Here is a 24,441-nt window from a genome sequence, read left to right on the forward strand (position 1 = left end):
AAGGAAAGAATGGCACCCTTCTAAATAAGCAGTTCTCTAACAGTTTAATAAAGAGAGGACATAAGGGATGGTTATTTTGAAATGAACACTTCTATCTGTACCACATGGTGTCTTTCCCAGTGGCACTGCTAGAATTCAATAGCACAATTTCATGAGAAAGAATAAGAACTTGTCTTTGTTTTGCTGTTCACAGGAGCCAGTTTGTTTAAACCTTCCAACAAGGAAGATAAACAAGCTGATATTTTACATGAACTGCTTTATCTGTCACTTAAAATGCAAAACAAAACATGACATATTCCTGCTTATCCAGCTGTACTAAATTTAGTATATAAATACAAGGACTGTTCAAGGGTAAGCAAAGAATTTCTGTCTCAGAGATCCTCTAAAAATTCCTTCTTGATGCTTTTTTCTTTCCTTTTCATACAAACATATTCTAGGCAGAGCTGTTAAGGAAAAAATACACTCACAGGCAAACTCTTCTGCTTGAACTTGTAACCCAGACAGCAAAGTGTATGTGAAGGTGTGAAAGTCATACCCCCTTTACCTACAGCTGTGTCACTGCACATACCATCACTGCAAATACTATTCTTACTTAATTGGAATTTAATAACTATAATAATATAAATATTCTTTTTCTTCTATATATCTTCTTTACTTAAGATATTATTTGCTTCCTGTTGTATCTGTAACAGCTTTTCAGAATTTATTGGGGAGGGCAAGAATTTCCAAGCTTATAGTATGCCAGGTTACTTTCTATCAGAGACTGCAGATCACAGGCATATTCACCACCTTTCCCATCACCCTTTTTAGCTGCAGGCTTTCAAGCTTCAAGCATTTTAGATGGGTGAAAATGTCAGTTCCTCCAGCTCTAAGAAAGAAGCAGTGATGTACCAGAAGATAAATAAATTACATCTAAGTCAATTCACCTCTCAAAGTTCTGGCTTTGCAAAGAAAGAGTCCAGGAAAACAATCTTTTTGCCTGGCTTATCCTTATGCCATTAAAATTAACATGAAACAATATGTTCCTTCTTAACCACTTGATGAGTCAGTGCAGCTCAGAAAACTGATAAAAGGTTTGTGGAAATAAATTAATATTGCATGAATGCTGCTGGAGCTATTAAACAAGCCTAAGCAAGAACCCATCACTGAAGCCAAAAGAGACCTTTACATGATGAGAGAAAGTGGCAGAAAAATCAACAATCATTATTACAGCAAGTCCTTTGCCCTGCAAAAATGGCATGTGACCTAAACAGATGTAAGCAGCCCTTATCTCTGATATAAACAGCTATGCTGCTTATCTCACCTTTCTATTACATTGCTTTTAACAATAAAAAAGCCATTCTTTTAACACCTTTTTTTCTTAATGGAAAGGAAAATTTATCAAAATATTTCAGTAAAAATCTCTCTTCAGAAGAAATGAGAGGGGAAGAAGAGTAGGGGGTTTTTAAGCTATGAAATAGCTCAGTTATTGGTGTTTCGGTTATGCTTTCACAAGTATACTTGAAATCTACAGTTGATGACAGATATGAGACAGCAAATACTGTGACTTATGTCTTCAGTAGGCAAACTTAGCTTTATTTCTGCAAATGTGGTCAGTTTTCTCTGCCTCTGCTGAAGGCAGAGAAAAAGATCAGAATTATCAGCCTTCCTGCAGGATTCAGAAGCAGATCTGCAGATCACATGCTACCAAAAGCAGCTGCTGCTTCTTACCCACTTTCACACTGTACTTCAGAAATACCCACTTGTGTGACAAGAAAGGAGGCAAAGCTTTTCAAAGTATGCTCTGCTTCTGATCACAGTGACCTCCACAAACTTCAGTTCCTGAACTCTCAACCCAGCAAAGCACTCAAATTTTAATATATCAGAATTCCTGAAAATTTCAGAGGTACAGGTGAATCAGCAGCACTTTGGGCATGAAAAAATGTGAAGGATTGCTCAGAAGCAAGAGGCCAACTTCCTCTCTGCTACATATAAAAAATTCTGATGGTTTTTTAGTACTTCAATGTACGATCTGCCAAAGATCCTGTTTATTTTCTCAAGAATGGCTTAATCTTCACTTGCATCAAAGAGAGCATTTAAAATACATGCTAGATAACATTTTCCCAGTGGACAAACAAGAATGAAATATTTTACAGCTACCTTAGACACTTGGACAGAATCCCTGCAAGTATTCTTTTAAAACAAGATCAGACATTAGAAAATATTATTGATCATCTGTCTTACTCATTACTGACATTTCTTTAAGTTAGTTATGCCAAAACATGAGTAGTTCTACAGAAAAGGCCCATGTAAATTCAAAGATACAACTTCCATAATTTAATTCTGCATGGTAAAGAGTGTCATATGGACATTTGATGAAATGCATCGTGATTTAAGAAAACAAGTAGAGCAAGAAGTCAGGAAGTTATATTTACAGGAACAGCAAAGTCTTCAATAGAGAGATCCCTTAAAGTGCAGAAATTGCTATCATCTGTTGCATAAATTGCCCACTATGCATTGTCTGCTGCATATAACAGTTGCCTATGATTAAACCTGATTAAATCTGCTTGCACTGGGGAAGACTCCAGTCTAGGCACTGGAAAATATTGATAGTCACCAAAATTCAACCTGTACAAATCTGTCACTGCCCTTCCTGGTGTCAATGATGGGAATTGTCAATACAAAAGACTTATAAATTTGCATTAGTCTGATGTTAAACAGTACTGGAAATTTAATCTCATTTCATCCTAAATGTTCATTAGCTAAACCTTATTAATATCTTAATTTATTAATAGACCCATATTATTGTTTGAGCTTGATGGAAAACAAAGCCTCTCCTTTATAATATGATGTCACAAACAATTTCATATACAATACTTAATTTAAATATTAACCTCCCTTATTACAAATATACATATTGCCATATATTTCTATGTCAAATGACACTGTAAAAACTACTCCCATCCTCCTTTCACCACATATACACATTTTATAGCAGTTATTGCTTCAAGCACCTCTCTCAAAACATCCTCTGTCCTTCACTGGGAATTAAATCATTTCATATAGCACATTTCCAACCTTCAACTATTATTAGAAAACATCTTTTGTACTATTCCATTAGCCTCATTCATATGTTGTGTTGTCTTTTTGGACTTACTGAAAATGAATTATGCAGGACAGTAGAAGAAAGCTGTTCCTGCATAATTCAAGTAAAAACACAGAAAAAGGAAGCAGTATGATCAACAATTGCAGTGTTCCTTTGAGACTTTCTTTCTTATTATATAAAATAACAATCTTTTGAAGAAGAGGAGACTGATAATTACCCAACATCATCCTCTAAAAAGAGGAGCAAACTGAAGGTAACAAAACAGTTATTTTCACCCATATTAAGACAAATTAAATGTTAGCATATTTCAGTGTGCTTAATTAAATTAAAATCTATGTCACATAAATGGTTTTGCTCAGGGTTGAGAGAAATCTTTTTTAATCTATTAAATTTTTCCTAACTGCTGACCATAATAGTCATACCTGGTAGTTTTCCTTTTCCCCTCCTTCTTACTCACATATGAATTTGGTTTACTGAATCAAACACACAGCAACTACAGAGTGGAGGGCAGACCAAGCAGCAAACAAAACCTGGAAGACTTACCATTAACACAGACTTCATAAGACTTGCAAAGGTCATCCTCAAACAGGCAGCCTAAAAACACAAAAGAAAGGTAAAAATTAATAGAGGTGTCAAATTGTGGATAATTAGTGCATTGAAGACCTGTTAATGCTGTGAAAAAGTCAGACATTTGGTGGGCCTTGGGAGTTCAAACTGGGCAGTAGAGGAAGTCCAGAACAGGTCTGATTAGACAGCACATCTAACTAACTGGCTATGTCCAGAATAATCTTTGAAGTTTTCCTCCCCTCATTTCTCTCCTGAAGGTTCAGTTTTTTCCCATGCATGTCTCTCTCATTATTAATTTGAGGGACTTTATGTTCTCTTAATTTTGAGCACATTATTATACCGCAGCACAGTAATGCTGCAGTACACTGCAAGAATATACACCAAGAAACCAAGAGCATCCTGACAGTATTGCCACAGCAATGAGATAAGCCTTTCAATCTGCCTATAAATTGCTCAGGTTAAGCTTGGGTTTAGTAACTGCAACACTGACCATGCCTAAGACTTCAGGAGTGCTAAGTCCTTGGAGAAAGGCTTCCAAATTAAGCCACCCCTACCAACACCCTAATACCTCACAGACAGCTGACAAATCAATATAGGCCCATGAAAAATATCCTTGGATATTTTTGATTTAAAATAGCAAATTTGATCCTGAAGTTGCTGCTTGATGAGCCCCTACAACATAAGCTTCATTCCTCATCCTAGAAACTTCATCCAGGCTGGCAATCCCAGCTCTTTCACTTGTACACATCTTTGTGGATAAAATATTCTGTTCCCTTGTCACCAAACTGTTCTGGCAACCAGGCATTGAGACAATAGTTGTTTTTGCTTTTTTCCTCAACCAAAATTAGTCCCTGCTGACAGTTGTGAAGGCAGCAGGGAAGTGGGCAAGATGGGCCCCTGCTCTGGTCACTCCACACTGGGACACAGGGACAAGGATCAGGTGCAAAGGCACTGTGAAATATCCTGCTACTGCTAAGGGCACTCGCTTTGTTTCCCCAAAGTAGTTTCTTTATTTTCTGACAAAGCTAAAGGGCTAGGACTGGAGCAGATCTGGGGAATGAAGCTGTATGTTGGACACAAACACTGCCCTTAAGAACACATTTTCACAATTAAACCTTTTCATTTTCCTGGAAAATATCTTATTCATAAATGGCCACATGGAGTTATGATATTAAGCAATATTGAACTTTTCCACGCCTTGCATCAAGAAACCAGCAGGAACTACACCAGACCCAAACCAATGAGCAAATCCTCTCTCCCCAGCCATGCCTATCTCCATGAAAGCACAAAGTACAGCACCTCTAATCACCAGGGAGTCCAGTGGATTATATAAAATATCCTTAGAAAAAGAACTGAAAGGCTCAGAACCCTCTGACCATGAATTACCTGGCTCCTAATCCTGCTAAAAGAGAAGTTTTGGTGAGATAGAGTGACTTAGGAATTTCTGAAAAGGCTTTCAGCAGACAACTATATTAGCACATCATGAAGCCTGAACTAATATGCTAGGTGTCTCAGCAGGATTTAGCAGCACATGCTAGGCCTGAGCTAGACAAACCCAACTATGTGAATTCAAGACATGCTGGAGAACAAACAGTTCTTCACATCCATCCCACACCTGCCTGCAAAGACACATAACCGTACACAGATTTACAATATGCACACGAATAAGAGTTCTCTCATCCTTTTACTCATGTGGCAGTAAACTGTGGATATACATTTGGCACCTTTTGAAAGGGAAGTTTCAGACAAGGAAAGCTTCTTCACACACAGTATGGCAGAATGGATGTACCCACACAGTACACAAAGTGTGGCTTGTAACATATTCTTGAGATGTGGATGATTTTGGCCCAGACAAGTCTGCTGTAAGAACCATTTGATGTGAAACAGTGGCTGGAAACTCACTGAAGATACCTGACTGCAGCCCTGCTACTGACCCAGCCAAGCAGGAGGATGCCTGAGCTGTACATTGACTCATAAAGGGCATCAGACAAGAACAATGAGAGGCAGTGACCAAAAACATCCACACAGAGCTCACAGAACAAGAGTCTAATTAAAAGAATAACAATGCTCACTTTAGATAGGCATTCTTGCAGAAAAAAAAAATAAATAAAGACTTCAAGCACCAATATAAACTAGACTTGGAATGTATACTTCAGTGTTCCTGTTTCCAGAAATCTGAAGTTAACTCTTCAAAAAAAAAAATAGAAGGTTTCATGGCTAGAAAAAATCAGTATTTTTTTTTTCCTGAGAGGTTGAAAAAAGAATTAAAACCAAAAACCTGAAATATCTGTGTCCAGAAAATGCTGCTGAATTTGTCCTGTGATGGAGGGAAGACAGTTTTGTAGTCATTTCCCATCCTGCAGTGCTGTGGAGCCAAAAGGTGTCAGATGAGAAGTTGCAGCCAGGAATATTTCTAGTGGAGTGGCACATTCAAACAGTGACAGGTTCACCTGACTCCAATGATTTGAAGCGCCTGGGAGCTGGGATTACAACCACCTGCTGTCTGTAGCCACCTGCCAGAGACAGGCCATCCTATAATAATGCACTGAGATTCTCAGAAGCAGAAAAATACAGATAGAAAATGAACAAAACAAGCCTGCTTAGGTACAAAGAAATGAACAGTCATGCTACTTCTCTACAGAACTCTGATTTTGCTTTATTGACTAATAAGTTTTCCAGGAAAAGCATAAAAGAAAACTGGCATTATCACGTTTTAGCTTCTCTTTTAATAACTGTTGTTTATTTGATGCTCACTGCAGCAAGGAATCTGATGCAATCAGACTTGTAAACCCATGTCTTGGAGAGCAAACTAGAAAAGTCAATGCATAGTAAACCGTATCCATGTAGGATTACTCTAAAATAGACAAGGACCTCCAAAATGCCTTGAAAAATATTTTGTTTCTAGTTATTTATTGCTAGAGTTGATTGTTATGCATATTTCACCCAACCAGTCAATATGCTAATTTAGCTACTAATTTATCTCCTGCTATTTGCTGGAACACTAAGAAATATCATATTTCATTTTAAATACCATCTACCTACCATTAGTAATGGTGGTAATAAGTCAACTCTGAAGAGTGAAGCGGTATCATCTCCAAAATATATTTAATTCAGTTCATGCCTTATGGGAGCAAAATCACATTGCATTTTCTATCAAAAAAATCTCCCTACCACAAAAAATGTCCCAGTACACATAAACTGTTGATACATTACTTTCAAACCCCAAACCTAAAGCCCCAGTCTCACTTCACACAGCAGCCCTGAAATAACAAAGTTTCCACACAATTATCCAGCATGCATTGCCTTGTTAAATGTAGAATTTAGAGTTTTCTTATCTAACTTGCACTGACATTCAACTTTTTATTAACACTTGCATGGTCTCCACATCTCAATAGTGACAGATCAGGTTAATATACTGTATATAATATACACTACAGTATATTTACCTGGTGTATTATTTAATAGTCACAAAAAGAGATTCCATAGGGCCTTGCAAATTCTTCTGCCTCCCTTTCCTCCCCCTCTACATCTCCAGTGCTATTTCTCAGAAAGGCAGCAAAACATAATCACAAAATACTGCTGCAAGTACAGGACCTAAAAGTTTATGTTTCTTTTTATCAACTTATTCTTCTCATGAGACACTAATAAAACTATCTCCTTCTTTTCATCATACAGCAGTTCTGCTTTCCTAAAGAAAAAAATAGGAAAGTTTAAATTGCACTGGAACATATTGTTTGTTTTGACTTATACAAGGAGCCTCTGAAGGTTAGGACAGCCAATGCAGCAGATGAAGTCACTTGAAGTTCATCTAGAAGAAACTGTAAAATTTCTCTTATAAGGAAAATATTTTTTAAAACTGACATTGACTGATGATTCAAACAGATTATATTATGTTTATTTCTCTGTCCTTTCCCCCTGTTAACCAACTCATGATGATCCTAAACTAACCACCTCTCCCAAGAATGCCATCAATCCTGTAAGCATTTTTCTAAATTAAAATTTAAAAGTAGGTCATAGATAAACTCCCTGTTTATCAAAAATTGTTTTATAATCATCAAAACAGCCAAATAACAGGCAAAACCAGCTACATTTCTTCTGAAATTGGGAAAATACAAACCTTTTAAATCTTTTGTATTATTGAAGGATCTCTACCTTTTCCTTTCACTCTCTTACTCTAATATTCATGGAAGCACTTAATGTCTCCTCACATCTGCAGACCTTAACAACCCCTGGCCCATCACAACTTCAGCCAGTATATGTTCCCTTAATCAAAATATGCCAGCAGTCTTTAACATTTTAATAGTCCAGAATAAAAGTGCACCCCTCATTTACCTCTTTATTTCACATTTGGCTGCAAGATGTGGTCAGGAGACCTTGCAGGGTGAGCTCATCACTGCTGGTGAGGGTAAAAAACAAGGAAACACCTGGGCAGGTCAATGCCTCCTTGGGTCTTTAGCCCCAGCTATGTAAGACTCTAAATAGTGAGTCACATTATTTTCCTATAGTAGGATTAATAAATATGGTCCAATAATTGTATTTTAGATGTGCTCAATTCACACAACTGTGATAGCTTTAACTAAAGAAACCAAGATGATGCCCAACAATAATGAATGATAATCTGAACACATTGGTAGGAAAAATGAAATGAGGTTTCTTGCAGAAAACTGATGGGAGAAGTCATATGTTAGAGAGAGAAATATTCTGCTCACTAATAGAGGTGAGAGATAAATTTGTTCAGTCTGCTAAAGCTGTGACCTATTCAACACATCCTCATCTGTCTGCCATACATGTGTGCTAACAAGTCTAGAATTACCCAAAATTGCAAGAATATCTGGGGAAAATGTACATCAAGCTGATCACAGGCTTTAAGCAAATTTCATCCCAATTTCCTAAAACCTGGGGTTACACAGGTATGTGCACATGCAATGTAAGTATATACTCATGACTCAAAACTTACCAATTGCCTGTGAAAAATCAAGAGATTAACTGCCTTCCTTACTTTAGTTTCATTTTGGCATTCACTATGATAAAAAACCAGGATACTCCTTGGCCCTACCTTTTAAATTTTCATTCTTATCTCCTTTGCTCCTTTTTTCTGTTCCAAACTCCTCCATTCTCTTCCTGAGAAGTGTTTCTTTTTTAGCTCCTCCTCTCCAAGAAAACATCGTCCCACCACCAGGATGCAGCTGATCCTCCCTGGCCCTCCCAAACACGTTCATGCCATTCCCAGGCACTGCCCCCACTACACTGTGCCCTCTCCTTTCCCTCCTGCAGGTGAGCAGCTCTGTCACCTGTCAGTGTTTATTGCTGGCAGTCCAGTCCACCCATGCCCACACGTGCCCTCTATTGTAAAATCAGGGAGCCCCGACAGAGGAAGGAAAATGATGAATCTGACTCCATGTTCTCAAAGGGCTAATTTATTAGTTTATTATACTATATTATATTAAAGAATACTATACTATACTAAAGAATATAGAAAGTATACTTACTGAATGCTAAAAAGATAACAATGAAAACTTGTGACTCTTTCCAGAGTCCTGGCACAGCTTGGCCACTGATTGGCCAAAGAGTCAAAATGACTCCCACCAGAATCCAATGACACAATCACCTGTGGGTAAACAATCTCCAAACACGTTCCAGACAAGCACAACACAGGAGAAGCAAATGAGATAAGAATTGTTTTCTTTTTCTCTGAGGCTTCTCAGGTGAATAATCCTGGGAAAGGAATTTTTTCAGAGAATGTGAATGCCACAGCCCTCCACTTCCCTTCCAGCACATTCAGCCATTCCCCATCTCTCTCCCTTCCATTGTGTCACTGGGAGAGAACTAGGGGACAGGAGGTAAAAGAAGGGCAGAATTTGTTCTGTCTTGCTACCTCAATTCAGAGCTCTTCAGAGCAGGTGTAGGTACAGTTACATTCTGGTGTCTCCTGAGAGTCTCAGGATATCCAGAATGTTCTACACTGAAAAAGAGACTTTATCAAGCTCTCAGAGCCTGTGGTAGTTTATCAACAACTGCTTGGATAATAGTTTAGTGATGAAAGAACAGTAAATCAGTGTGGTCAAGAATAATATTAAAGCGGCATATAATACTAAAGAGGTTCTTTCTCCCAAGAGGGAGAGTGAGAAAAATATTGTCAGCATAAAATATACTGAGCTTTGATCTTCTTTCTTCACTCCACCTTTTATGAGTTTAATATGTGCCTGATGTTTTTGTAATACTGCAAACTCTTGAGAGAAGGGTTTTTTCCATTCTTTTTTAATTATGTGCATGTACAAAGCTTCATACAAAGGAGCACTCATCCCTGGTGAAGAATCCAGGCTTTACTCTAATCCAAATTAACAGTCATAAAGATGACAAAAGAAATCCCTGCAGTGGTTAACTGCAGGACTGTGCAATCTTTTACATGAAAAGTTTCCAAAGTAAAGTAAGGCAAGATTTCCCATAAGTGTTACCATATGGTGCTAACACTTCCTCATCTCAGATTTACCCCTTCTTTCAATCATTTTTCATACACACTGATTTGTATATTGAAATATGACTCTAGCCAGAATAATTCATCACAGAATAGAGTTTTCATTCATTTAGGAAAAATTTCAGTACTAAACCTACAGCCAAGACTTGCCCCCGAAGCCTCAATGACATTACACAGCAGAACTTCAGTTACCTCCTTTATATCACTTGCCCTTCAACATGGATTAGTGCATGAAATAGGCAACATAGACAGACATGTTGTGGTGTTTATTATTATTATTTCTCACTATGTAAATCTCTACTTTGTCCTTTCTGCATTTAGAAGAAAAAATTAGATCTTTTCCTTTGCATGTAAGTAGTCTGAGCATGTTCACCACTAAGGAAAGGAATTGCTTTGTAGTGAGAACACCATTAGCTTATCTGATTACTAATGCCATGATTGCAATGATGGAGGGCTTTTCTTCTGGGGAGCACTGAGAAAAGGTCAGTACTAAGAATAATTGGAGATGTGAGCAGTAATAACAAGTCATGAAGAGAAGAGACACTGAAAGTCCATCACTAAGAAAGCTTTAGAACAGCATTTGCATTTGCCCAGGGCTCAGAAAGTGGCTCATTCACCATTTGATGAGCCATTTTGTCATTTTTTCACAGTAAACATTAAAAGAACTTGCATTATCTCTTCTGAAAAATTACAATGCTCTCACTGCTACAGTGTCTCTTCTGCAAAATTACAATGCTCTCACTGCTACACTGTCTAACTCTGTTTCTTTAGCAAGAATGCCATTCTCTCAAAAGAAAATGGGGAGCACAGATATAATCTGCCAAACTATTAGATCCACTAATACTGAATTATACTGAACACTATTTATATTGTAAAAAAAAGATCAATTCTTGCAGAATATATAGACAATAATTTTAAAACATTTCAAATATTATCTATTACGATCATGACTGAAATCTTTTACCTTTAATTGTGGCAGAAGGCATCAAATATGATTTACTCGAGTACATCACATTTACTCAAGCCCCAGACAAAAGATTTTTGCCATTTTGGTGCCCCATAATGGGAAAAATAGCATATTTACAATACAAAATGAAGGATCTGTTATTTCAGAATTAAAAATTGTTGATTGAAATACTCACAAACTGTAGACATAATGTCATAAGGGTCAGAGCAGGCCTTCAGTAACTGCAATTAAACACCTTCTGGTCACCCATAGCTAAAATTAAATTCATTTCTGGGCAGGAACTAAAATCATCCAATGCCTACTGAAATCCCAACTGCAACTAAGCAAAACTTACTTTTGTGCCTGGCAGAGATTCTAAAAGCTGAACACCATTGAGACTAAATTCCATTTCACTGTTTAAATACATCAACAAGCAGCCTGATTTTTTTACCTGTCATTGCCTGTAAAATATCCTTGCCCACAAAATCTGCTGGCAGCAAAACCTTCTGGTATTATCCACAGCCAAAAGATACAACACTGAAGCTTCCATCCAGCAGAGTGTGACATTACCAGCACTGCCTTCCTCAATATCATTGCACACAAGCCAGCAAGCATTGCACTGCAGAGGCCTCTGTGATATTTATTCTGTGAAAGAGCTGCTGCCATCATTATATCTATCAACCTCATTTTGCCCATCACTAACTGCCAGTCTGTTCCAGCATACTTGTTTTACAAAATTGCAGTACAGGAGTGAATTCTAAATCCTAATTATAACATAATTCTAGATGGTCTTCCACAGTGAGGGTTAAGACAAGCTGGGTCAAAGAAGTAATGAACCATTAGCTAGAGGCAATAGGAGCTCTGTCTGGAGGTTATGTGCTTTGGAAGATAACTCTTTCAGGTAAAAAATCCAAAACACTTACATGGTTCAGAAACTTATGTCCTATTCTCTGAAAGTACTCAATCTTTAAGAGCTGGATTCGGTGACGGGGTTTGTTTTTTTTTTAAATGGTTTTTAAAGTTATGTTTTCTGATTTGGGAAAGCTCCCATTATTTCCATAATCAAAGGAAGGAAAAGAGATATGTTTCTCATTTCCCTCTAACAAGTGCCAAAATTTTCTTTTCATTATTTGGCAGACATTCTTAATGAGTATCTTCTTGGTGCTTAAAAAAACATAACGAGAATTTACAGCAATTCTCATCCACTTACATTGCCTCAAACTAAGCAATTACCCAATATTTATATTGGGTAATATTCCACTCCCAACAATATCTTAAGCAGACTTCAAAGGCAGAAACCATTTTTTGCAGAGGACCTCTCTGCTATTATTGGCCTTTATGTTCTGTTTTACTTAGAAAACAGTGCAGCATCTTTCAACCAAAGATGCCTGTACCAAGAGCTGCAGTATGACCAAGCGCCTGTCACATAGGATCCCCTCTATTTTCCTTCCTCAGACTTTAAAAAAAATCCCTCTCCTTTTTGCTTCACCTCTATTTCACAGTTAATTTGAGCTGGGTTACAATTTTTGGGTTAAAATGACAGTGTGGACTTGTTGAAAACAAGTTGGAAGGAGAAAAGAAATACATCATTCCAAGAAGTCTGAGTGCAAGGGGCTAGTTCAGAGTCATTTATTGCAGGCAAGTAATTCTAATCTGGACAACAGCACCCATGGATGTGGGAGCTACTCTTACAGAAGAGCTCCAAAAAAGGAAGGCAGGACCCAAACACTGGTCTAAATCTGTCTATTTCTCTGTATCCATATGGAGGTCTGATAGATGTAGAAAACAGTAAAAATTGCTATTTGGAAAAACAGCTTCATGCCTTTATCATGCATTTCTGAATCATAATGTTAATTTGAGTGTTGAAATCACCTGTGTTCATCTAATGGAAGAGACACTATTATATACACTTGGTAATTTCTTTAAAAAGAGTTTAAACAGTCCAGAGTAATCCACATTAATTATTCATGTACTGGAGAAACATAATGAAAGTCAATGAAGAAAGTCAGAGTCTCTTGGAGTTCTTGAGGGAAAAATAATAATATTAGGTAAAATTCAATGGACTGTGACATCAAGATTTATCTCTACAATTTGCCCAGGGAATTTGAATTGCGAATGAAGTTGCAGCCTCCTCTAGGATGGAACAGAGTTATGAGAAACAGGTCACACAGGGATATTGGAAGCACAACAGAATTAACAGTTCTTACTAAGATGCCCAAAACTCCCTTTCCACAGGAAATAAAAATAATAACAGTGTTTATCTACTAGATATTTTTAAAAGCTACCAAGAACTCAGCTGTCCCTATCAATACAAATTATCTCTTGACAAACAATCCATGTGCAGCACCTTGTGGCTTTGTTCAAGTCCTGTTGGGCTGTTGTGTTTGAAGCCCCCACATGGGCATCACAATGACAAGGGACAGAATTAGGACAATGCTCTGCTATGCTGATAAAGTATTAAATCTATTCTATATTGATTCAAAATCCATTGCAGACAGATGTTTAAATTTATCACAGAGTTAAATGATCTGCTTCTACTTACTTTTGTGAAATTACACCTATTTGAAAGAACTGAGAGTGAATGGTCTTGATTTTGACCAGTAATTGAGCTCTAATTACTCCTGACTCACCCTGATGTTTCTGAGGCTGGCAGCAGAGCCAGCTGTCTTAGAATACATCCTGCTGTTGTGTCTGTGAAGCAGCTCTGCCTACTCTGTGAGACCAGTGAGATGTTTTTTTCCCTAGGCTAGTTGTTGAGAGGCAGCCACAATAATGACACACATCAGAGATGTAGTTAAGAAAAAGCCTAATGATTAAAGCAATTTGGGGAGGAAGCCAAGAAAATTAGAGATGATTCTGAAATATGACAAATAGTGTTCATGCTGAGTAACACCAGAATTCATCTTCTGTTTCCTTCCTAAAAAGTACACAAAAGACTATTTTTCTCTGTCTGGAAAAACAAGAAAAATATCATTAGAAGACTGAACCTCTCAGATTCTAGAAGTTCATCTGTTGCACTCCTTTAACCACCAAGGAGAAACTGCACTTCAGCAAATCCATTTATGAAGGAAAAAAATTTGAAGGCAGGATGCTGTCAGGAGTTCATATAGGTGCGTTTCTCCATTAAGAGCAGACAAAAGCCTTTGCTACACTGTAGCCATAGAGACACCACCTCTCATTAACTTGGCCTCCAATGCCTGGTGATTTTGATGGAATTGAAGTATCTGAGCAGGGAATTAGGGCCCAAATACCTATTTTTTTCTTTCTAAGTGTTTTTTTGGTTTTTTTTTTGTCTTTGCTGTTTTTCCTTTGTAAACTTTATTTCCATATTACAGACTTCTCTGTGCTCATTCCCTATCCTCTGCTGGATATTCTTTGCTACTGAGAGTTACCGGGTAGGAGGCACATAATGGAGAAGAGAAAGGAATGGGGAATTTCACATCCCTATTCACCAATCAGGAACTTCCTCCACTGCTCCACCAAGCTGCTCTGAACTCCAGAGCTGGTTCTGTCTGCTGAATCCCGCCTCTCCCTAGTAACAACAACTAGCCTAGAGCATACACAATGAAAACAAGAATGAGACCTATTAATTCATAAAGGAATTACCAACATTGACTTCAGAGGGGATTTTTTGTTTTGTTCTGGTTTTCTTTTCTTCCCTGTATGGAAATAGAGAATCCAGGGGGTTGAGGAAACTTAGAAAATTGGAAACAGTAAAAGGTACAAATTCAGAAGAAAATACTGGAGGCAGAACAGAGGTAATAGTGACCACTTCACTGTGCAACAACTGAACAAGAAAAATGTACAAGAAAAGAGGAAATGGGAGAAAATAAGAGGGTCTGAGAAAGGAAGTGCAGGAGAATAATCTCCACAGAAATGTCTGTAATGCGTGATGTGTTAAAAGTGATAAAAAGTCCAAGGTGCAGAGATAAGCCAGAGGCAGAGATAAGAACAGCCCTGCATTTCCCTGCTAGCATCTTACACTGACTTTACAGGACTCTGTCTTGGGATTTCTGAGAATTTAGAAGAAAGGGACTCCCATTTCTTGGAGTCATCCTGAGAACAGAAGTTGTTTTACAATAATCCCATTGATAGTTTTGCAAGTCGATTCCAAAGATTCATTAATTAAAGACTTGATTTTGTTTTTTCCTCCAAAAAATTCTTGATGTTAATATTTCATGAAGTTCCACACATGAGCCTTCAGTCTGCAGTTGACCAGCATTTGCATAATTCTATGAGACATGATATTCAGCAAGGTTTAGAATCAGTCTGGCACCTCATATGGGAGCCCTCTTAAAAATTCCTAAATTATTCTAATGAACCAGTATTATTCAAAAAATATTTTTCTTCCTTCAGGATTTGAATTTCAGCCAAAACATTAAAACATAATGTTTAAAACTATACTTGGAGAGTTTCTATTTGATGAATAAATTACAAATCTAATTTTGTGTTGTTTCTGAATCCAATACTCTACAGAAAGCAAGGAACAATGTGTATGCAATGCTTTCTACATCAATGCAGTGTTTACAAAACATCCTAATTATAAGACCTTAAAAAAACACACACCAAAAAAAGCAACAAATAAATCACCCAAAAAATCCAAAGCTTTGTGACCTTAATTCTCTATTCTACAATCTATATATCATGCAGCAGAAGTAAAGGCACAAGAATACTAAAATTAGGCCCAGATGAGTAAATGAATTTTTTTTTCTGATGTGCAACCTCATTTGAAGTATTCTTTCAAACCAAGATGGGACTGTGACAAGAATGCCTGATAGACCTGAAATTGTTTCATTATTGGTATGTCAAACTAAAATGTGAAGTGTTATTACGCACTACTTTGTACAAGGAAACAGAACTCATCTACTTCTCTTCATTGAGCTTTGTTAAAAATAAAACTTAACTATCAGATTCATATCAAGCACTGGCCTGTTTTGAGAAGGTGGCTTCAGTTTCCTGCAGGCAATTGGAAAGTATCAGGTCAAGGATCAGAACAATATCTCTGTATCTACAGTTCTCTTCCTTTTGTATAACATCCTGGAACATTTTTACAGAGAGGTACATGGAGGCGAAATAGTGCTCATGGAATATTTTTTAGGATTTTTACAGCTAAGACATTTTGGCTATCAATTCAACTTGCCTTTGGCCATTCATGTGGTGACAGAACAACAAAATCAAAAAACCTTTTGTGTCATTTCTTAAGTAATTGCCAAAATTTTTAGCAGTTTTACATAACTAAAAATATTATTTTACATGTAGGTTCAATGAACAAACAGTCCTCAAGTGGCACAAGTCTACTGCAGAGTTACATCAGAGTAACCCAGCCTATTCAACTTCCCAATTTAAATAAAATATGAGGACAGGGAGCAAATGTGAGGAAGGGGGAGAGAGCTGCTCATACATACTTGTATCCTCCTCACCTCTCAGAAAATCCTCACTTTCCTTACACTCAGCAGCTCTGCCCATTGACATCTGATGATGTAATAACACACAATTTATGTCATTCTGGATTAAAGGTAGAGCACATATAAAAGATAATTACTGCTCAGTTAGTGCTGCTTTTAGTTGTAATACTTTAATTCTATAATGGATATGAAAGTGTCCACAAGCTTTCAAATCACAGCTGGGTACTGGAGACTTTTATCATTCCAGATCTTCCAAGCCTTTACCTGCACTGTTGGTAAAACCTTCTCTAAAGTTGCAATTCCCTTGTTGTCATTTTTTGACAACACTATGACTTTATTCTAACCCATTCTCTATCTCCACCACACCTGCCTAAACCCAGACCCTACAGGTCCTTAAGGTCAAGACAGTGCCAAAAAGGTCCTTAAGGGCAGGACAGTGACCTTAGGCCATGGATTATCCCACCATCCCCTAGTTTTCCAGAGGTGTGAACACCTTTATTGCTACTACTGATAGTCTAGTGTAGAACTACAGAATGCCAGAGCCAACCTCAGAAAAGATTACCCAGTCTTTTTTCCTCTCACAATCCATACGCTCACTTCACAACACTTGCATTCCCAGGTGGATAACTGATTTTTTACCCTGAGGAAGTTAAAAAGAAACATTAAAAAAAGCAACTGTAACATGTCACACAGAAAAACTTACGAGTTCATTACTTCATAGAAGCTTTTTTAATATAATTTTTACTAAAATATCCTAAGAGATTTAGGGTGACTCACAAATGCCTAAAAATATGGAAGCTATTTTCCTGCTGCGTTCTTTTTTTCCTTTATGATGAAGGGAAGCTAAATGTACTTTGCTTTTGTTTCTTGTTATTTTTTGCTTGGTTTCTCCCTCCCCTTTCTGGAGAATAATAAAGTACATTGTGTTTTCACTTGCAAAGCTCCTGAGTGTGCAGCGCCTGCCCCAGCGGGAGGCACGGCACACAAAAGCACGAAGCACACAGCTGCAATTACACATCAAAGAGGATTGCTAATCTCACTAACTGCTGCACCTCTGCTCTCCCACCTCCAGTCAGCACGAGGCACTCTGCAAAACTCAGTATCAGAGCCTGTCTTTGCAAACTACAGGTATAGAAGTCTGTATTATACCTGTATAGATACAAATTTATTAAGCATGTCTATAGGATATATTTATTAAAAACATATTCATGATTATTGTTATTATTGCTATTACTGCAATAAAATGGGGTTGGAATCTGTTGTCAAAACATTTTCTTCTACTGCCATCTGAGATACCACAGCCTGAGATATCCACACAGCACTGAGAGATCTGGTAGGAGACTCAGTCCTTTCTGGAGTGTCAGAGACATTAGGCAGAATACCCACAGCACCTGAAACAACTCAAGGTGCCCTTTGTGAGGCAACTGAACTCAGACTTCTTTTCTAAAATAATCTAAGTATGCCATGCCATACAATTTCTATTTTTTTCAACTTGTCTTGCAGGTTTCTCGTAGTGATATTCCAGTTACCTGAGACGAGACCTCTCTATTGTGTTCCATAAGATGTCAGAAAACCAAAATTCAGCCTCTTCAAAACTGGTAATTTTGTCAAGACTCAATCACTTGAATATGTTTGAAAAATACAGATTCAGGCAATACAAGCACTCAAGAGGAAGGAAGAACTAAAAAAGGAAGCCCTGTACATTGTACTGAACTGTTGTCATTACATTGCAAGAGTTCTACTGTCATTACATTGCAAGGGTTCCATATTGCTGGAGTTTTTTATCTCCTTGATGTTCCTTGTAGGCATCTCCTCCAGGCACTGACTCTTCCGTGTCCCCACAGCAGCCACCTGACTCCGGTGCCCTCAACCAACCCATCCACTCTTTTATAACACTCTTCTTCTTGGCTACAGCTGTGGCCTGTTAACATCAGGCCTGCTCCTGATCCTTAGTAATTGGTTCAGCTGCAACTCTTTAGGGGTAAGATTACTTTCTATACTACCTTTATTTACTTGTGTTCTATCCCCCTACACTGAACTGCTTCATGAGGTTTCCAGGTTTGCTGAATGTCTCTGCCTGGCACCAGTTCTGTGGGCATTGTAACCTTGGCTTGCCTGCTCCTCTGTGCCTCCCTTTCCACTGTTTCAGGTGGTCATATTTCCACAATATATAGTGGAACAGTCACCAAGGGGGTATCTTGTTCCTGGCAGAGGCACTGACAGGCCTTTACTGATTTTTGAAAAAAGAAGTTTGGATCCTAAATGTTCAGGAATGAAAGCGGTCTGGGAAAATGCTTCTGCTGCATTATAGAAGAGATGCTGCTCTTCAGCTAAATTAGGAATATGAAACTGAATTAACTTTTCTTTATACTTGAAAAGGGAGAAATATGCTTCCCCTTAGCTACATTTTGCTGTAGTCACAGTGAATGCCTTCTGTTATTAAATGAGCAACTCTGTGAATCAGAAATAACTCCAAGCTGGAAAGCACACAGTTTATCCTGGAAGTATGAGGGTCGAGATGGGGGCCTAGGACAAGAGAGAGTAGTTCCACATGAGCTTTTAAAGGAGAAGGTAGAAAACAGCTAAATAACTTTGTATTATATTTTTAGGATACGTTGCTAAAAATACTTGACATTATCTGCATATTGTTGGATATTTTTACCAAAAAATAAAAAAAAGAAATCTAACATATGAAGATTTTCCTTGGAGACCTAAGGCTCAGAGATGCAGTCACCATGCCAGGTCACTGGCACATATTAAAAGACAAGTTGGTGTGATAGAAACAAAACTAATGGGTTTATTTTTAAACACAAATATTTCATAATGAATATTCAGCAAGACAGCTGCAGTCTAAAAATCATTCTGGATACAGAAAAGAATGGTTTTGAATAATCATTGCACATATGAAAAAATACAGAACATTCCTCACAGGTTTACCTCTAGCCTAGGCATTTGAGATTATATTTTTTTGCTATGTGTGATATCTATACCTAAAGAGTATTTAAATGCAACTTAGAAAAAATAAAAAATGACACATCAGGAAGTAAGTAAGATTCTTGATTCCAGAAATAATCATCTGCCACTTGAAAATTATCATCTGTGGGAGTAAGATGATGATTTAGGAACCTTAGCTTGGGGGCTTTTCTTCTTTCAACTCAATGAGAAGGTAGAATCTCATTCTGTACTTGTGCAGTTAATATTAGAACCAAAATTATTTTAGTGGTGTTCACCCTACCTATGCTGGCCTCTTAAAGAACAGGAGAACAAAAGAAATTAACATTTCAATCTTCTTTGAATCACTACTTAGTCATTGTGACATCATGGGGTAATAAACCAGACTGTGGAGAAGACTCTCATCAAGTACACATACACACACAACAGGAAAAGTAATTAAACTGCAAAATTCAAGTAGGAAAGCACCCACCACCCTCAAATCAGGATGGATGGCTTCATAATTGTGTATGAAAAGGCACTGATGTTCAATACCTCTCCCATCTATAAAGTTGTTTTAATTGTACACAGAGGAATGAAATTCAGCCACCTTAAAATTAATGGCAAATTCCTACTTGTTGCAACTGGAACCAAGAATGTTATTTTGCAGATACAATACTGCTGATCAAAACATGAAATTTCATTGTTGGCTACACTGAATAGGTGTGAACAACAGTTAGCATATTTTTAGACCATCATCTATGCTGGTAGCAATCAAGCTTAAAAAATGACAAAGATCTATGCTGGTAGCAATCAAGCTTAAAAAATGACAAAGATCTATGCTGGTAGCAATCAGACTTAAAAAATGACAAAGATCTCATTCATAGAAAATTTCCAGACATTTCTCTTTTCAAATTATAAACTTGAGTATCACTTATTGAATTATTCATTCTGCACTTTCTGTGTAGCACAAAAAGTAGGCATGAAAGCCATCTTAGTTCAGAAGGTTAATTTTCATTTCAACAAGTGAGGGATTCATTCTCTATTTCTGTGCCCCACTGCATCTGAATCCCTGAATGATCCCTACAGAAAAAGTGTAAAGGAGCAAAACTGTAAGGCTATTTCAAGTCTATTTCAAGTACTGTAGGAGTTTGACAGTATTTCATTTTTCAGCATATGCTAAAACACCGTGGGATGACTTTTAGCTTCTGCAGCTTCATGCAGATAAATATGGCTTGATAGGATCTGGATGTTTCCTGCAGTCAGAGAGATGTAAGCACAGCACCAGCAGGTTCCTTTCTGCAGTGAGGTCCTAATAGAGAACAGCCATGCAGGAGCCCTCCATACCCAGTCACAGCAGCTGGAATCCAAGCACAAAGAAACAGAGACCACATCCAAGCTCATTTGCCCTGCTCACAAAGAAAGGCTACACAGGAGCTGAATTATACTTTACTACACCAGCCTAGTTCACTTAGGGCCAATTCCTCAAACACTGGTGGATGACTAATTTATGATGACTAACTGAAGAGGTCTCATTTTTAAAATAAATGGTTCAAAGCCAGAAGAAAAAATGAGATGGGGGGGGAAAAAAAGAAAAAATTCCTGTTATGTGACCCACTTCAAGCTTAACTCTGTATATGCTATTCCTACACAGTCAACTTTTTGGTCCCATTTTATTTCCTGTTCTGTTGGAGGCAATGCTGTCAACCATTTCCAGCTGAGGCCTTTTCAGTTCTGATACTCCAAGGGCTCTTTTATATCTCCTCAGTTCAGTAGAAGGAAACAGGCAACAGAAGATAAAATGTTTTTCTTCCCCTTTTATGACTCTTGCCATTCAGCCAACTGAGGTGGCACTGATGGCACAATAAAACCACCACCATGAAACTTAACGGGTCCCACAGTAGTGAGGAAATTTTAGGAACATCAGGCTGGCCATTTGCAACAGGGGAGTTCTGTCTGGCCCTGGATTCTGGCTATGAAAGTGGCCATCAACAGATGTTCAGGGAGAGAGCATCAGAAAACTGTCCCAGTGAGAGGCAAGACACTGCTTAAAAACCCAGAGTTAGAGGCTGTGTCTGGACTGGAGTGTCTAAAAAGCTTCAATTCACCTCCAGGGCTCATTTATTCCTTTGGTTTCCATAAGACTCTTCAAAGCCCTAGTGACAGGCAGGTAAATAAATATTATCTGCTTTTAACAGGCAGAAGAAAATGTGTTATATAATGTGTGCCAGATGTTGTGAAAACCAAGCAATTAACAGTACTAGCAATGGTCCATGTGCCACTTGTGTATCTCATTTTGCCTTAAAGATCTTACAGTCTAGACAGATGGCATAAAATACTCCAACAGAACAGAAAAGTGTCTAGCCTGACATTTGTAAAAGTTTTTGGTTTTGGTTGTTTGGGTTTTTTTAATACAGGAGTACTGACCGCTTTTTTCTTCTACTTTAATGCATTAGGCCTCTGGCTCCCAATATCTGTTACAAGCCTATTAGATCAAAATGATTCCCTGTTTTTCTCTTACTTTCTCAGTATATTCCCTTTCCACCATAAAATAGTCAGAATTTTTTTTAAGCCATGAGCAGAAGATGAACTGTTTTACACAGCAGAAAGCATGGCCATCTTCACTGCACTCCAATCACTTCATCAGTAAAGTGAATTTATTATTTTCTTATTCTTCAGTCATAAGTCCTAAGGTATAAAAGAGCCAAATACTAGAATTTTGTCTAGGCTGGAAATCAGGTTTCAGTGTGTTTCTCTCTCTAACTTTGAACAGTAATTTTTACTTTCAGTTGAAAGCAGACTTCTGGGATGTAAATGCCAAGGAGATTTAGGTAGGGTAGGGTATTTTGTGCCCAAATGAGGAAAGTAATGCAAACATGTATAGGTTATATCCAACCAGGAGCATTTTTCAGGCTTATATTTTCTTACTTTATACAAAAACAATATTTTCAAGTTGAGCATGTTAAAAAAAAATCACAAAGTTTTACTTTTCTTTGAATGATTGTAAAATTTCTGGCTTTTCCTTTCCAGTGGGCAAACACATCATGCTTCTAATTTAAGCATGTCAAAGAACTTGCCAGTTCAGCTTTTCCAAGGAGATGAATCTTCTTGAAAGAACAAAACTTTTAGTTTAAGTTCTAGAGATGAAACTTTTGGAAATGTATTAGCATGTGACAAAAGAGATCAAGAATACACCTTTTATACTCCCCAAATAACCTGTGTCATCAGCACTCCCATAAAAGCACTCACTTTTCTTCTGCACTGCTTTTCAGGTTTTAGGTGAGTAGAATCTTTTCAATACCCCTGAGGATTAATTATTAATGCCAGTAGAGTATAACTTCTAATGTTTACGACATAAAGCGTAACTTCTAGTGTTTATAATTGTTCATTACAGGTCTATCACCTTGTGGAAAGATAATTTATTCTTGATAAATTTATCCTTGATATTTATCCTTGATAAAAGAGCACAGAGCACCCAACTGTAGCAATACTGATGAAAAATGTCAAGGGGTATGAGAGTTGCCTGAAGTTGCTTGTATTCAGCTTTCCATGTGACAATAACAACCATAATTAAACTACATTGCAAGAGTAATTACAACTTACATACAGATTGAGGAAAAAAAATAAGTATCTGAAGGTGTATTTCCAGTTAAGCAATAAAATAATTACACCTATGATTGCTATATAGATTTCAGAATTTCAAATTCAAGCAAAACCTTTTATATTCAGTTAAACAAGGACACAAGACTCCCACTTTGAAAAGGGATAAAAGATATTTGTCACATGCTCTTCACAACACTCTTAACAGCCTCCCTCAGCCGAAGCCTCTCATCCACAGCAAAAAAAAAAAAATAACTGTAGATAACATTTAAACTGATTAACATGCTTGTGCCTTCTGTTTTCCTCAAAAGAAGTTTCCATTCTGCAGAGGATGACTTTAAAAAATGATACATCAGTTCCTTCATTTTGTGAGCAGTAGTGGCCATTCTGTCACCTGATTAAAATCACATTTGAGAGCCCGGGACAAAAGGCAGAACATTTCATTATCAGCAAACGTCTCCTGCTTGAACTCCATCTATTTTTAGCCACTTGTGCTATTAATCAGCAGCATGGATCCCCACCAGGGTAACAAGCCCAAGTTCCTGACACCGGCCAAACAAGAAATGGAATAGAAAGCACAGCAGGAGCAAACTGAAGGTGACAGCCATAAGACAGGAAAGAAAACAGACCAGGAGAGAACCCTGCTCTATGGAACAAGCAGGACTGAAACCCTTCATGTTTACCTTCCCTGTAATAACTCTGCACAAGTGACCAGAAGCAATGCAGTAAAGTTTGTAGAAAAGTAAAAATTACCCAATCAAAAAAAAAAATGGTCTGGAGGAGGGCTAAATCAAAGCAGAAGTATTATTGACTGCTTGGGGAGAAAGGATAAGCACCCAGGAATCTGAAACCAAGAATCAAATTGCAAATCTGTAAGAAGCCTAAGTACTACAGCAGATTTTTATGGTTTTTAAGAAATGCTTTAAAAGTTATTTTGCTTTTATTTCTTAGTGACTGAAAAAAATATTCAAAACTCATTTTACTATCGGGTAAAAAACTTCATTGAAGATCTTGTCTCCATCTTGAATCTGTATTACCTCCAGACTTTCCTGCCCACTGGATGAATTTCATGGTACACATCATCTGTGCAAACTGAGATAAACACACAACAGGAAAATGGAAGATTTTTACCTGAACTCTTATTTCTAGTAATTCTTTTCTTCATTAATACATAACCAAAATGCAAGGAATCTTGAACTGGTATTGCTTGCACAGTATAATTTTCCTCACGAACTTCTAAAATAAAAATTAAGAGATTTTAATTGCCTTGTACAGTTTGCTCCGAACCAGTCCTCACAGTCAATATACTGCTTGAATGAAACAAAGCCACATGCTAAGAATAGCAGAAACAGAACACTGAGGATGATAAATAATACACCTAGTATGAGTACAGGTCAGGAAGAGTCTACCAGAGGCTTCTTAAATTGAATGT

The 24,441-nt window shown here is 37.5% G+C and overlaps 1 protein-coding gene across 1 annotated transcript in view; it reads right to left on the reverse strand.

Annotated features, from left to right (window-relative positions):
• PTPRN2 (protein tyrosine phosphatase receptor type N2) overlaps positions 1-24,441 on the reverse strand; it is a 636,567-nt gene that overhangs the window by 564,894 nt on the left and 47,232 nt on the right. The window contains exon 2 of the mRNA XM_063183049.1: positions 3,629-3,679. Within this exon, the coding sequence (XP_063039119.1) occupies positions 3,629-3,679 (51 nt within the window). The remainder of the gene's footprint in view (positions 1-3,628; positions 3,680-24,441) is intronic.

The sequence above is a fragment of the Melospiza melodia genome, chromosome 1 (assembly GCF_035770615.1).
Source record: "Melospiza melodia melodia isolate bMelMel2 chromosome 1, bMelMel2.pri, whole genome shotgun sequence".
Classification (NCBI taxonomy): domain Eukaryota; kingdom Metazoa; phylum Chordata; class Aves; order Passeriformes; family Passerellidae; genus Melospiza; species Melospiza melodia.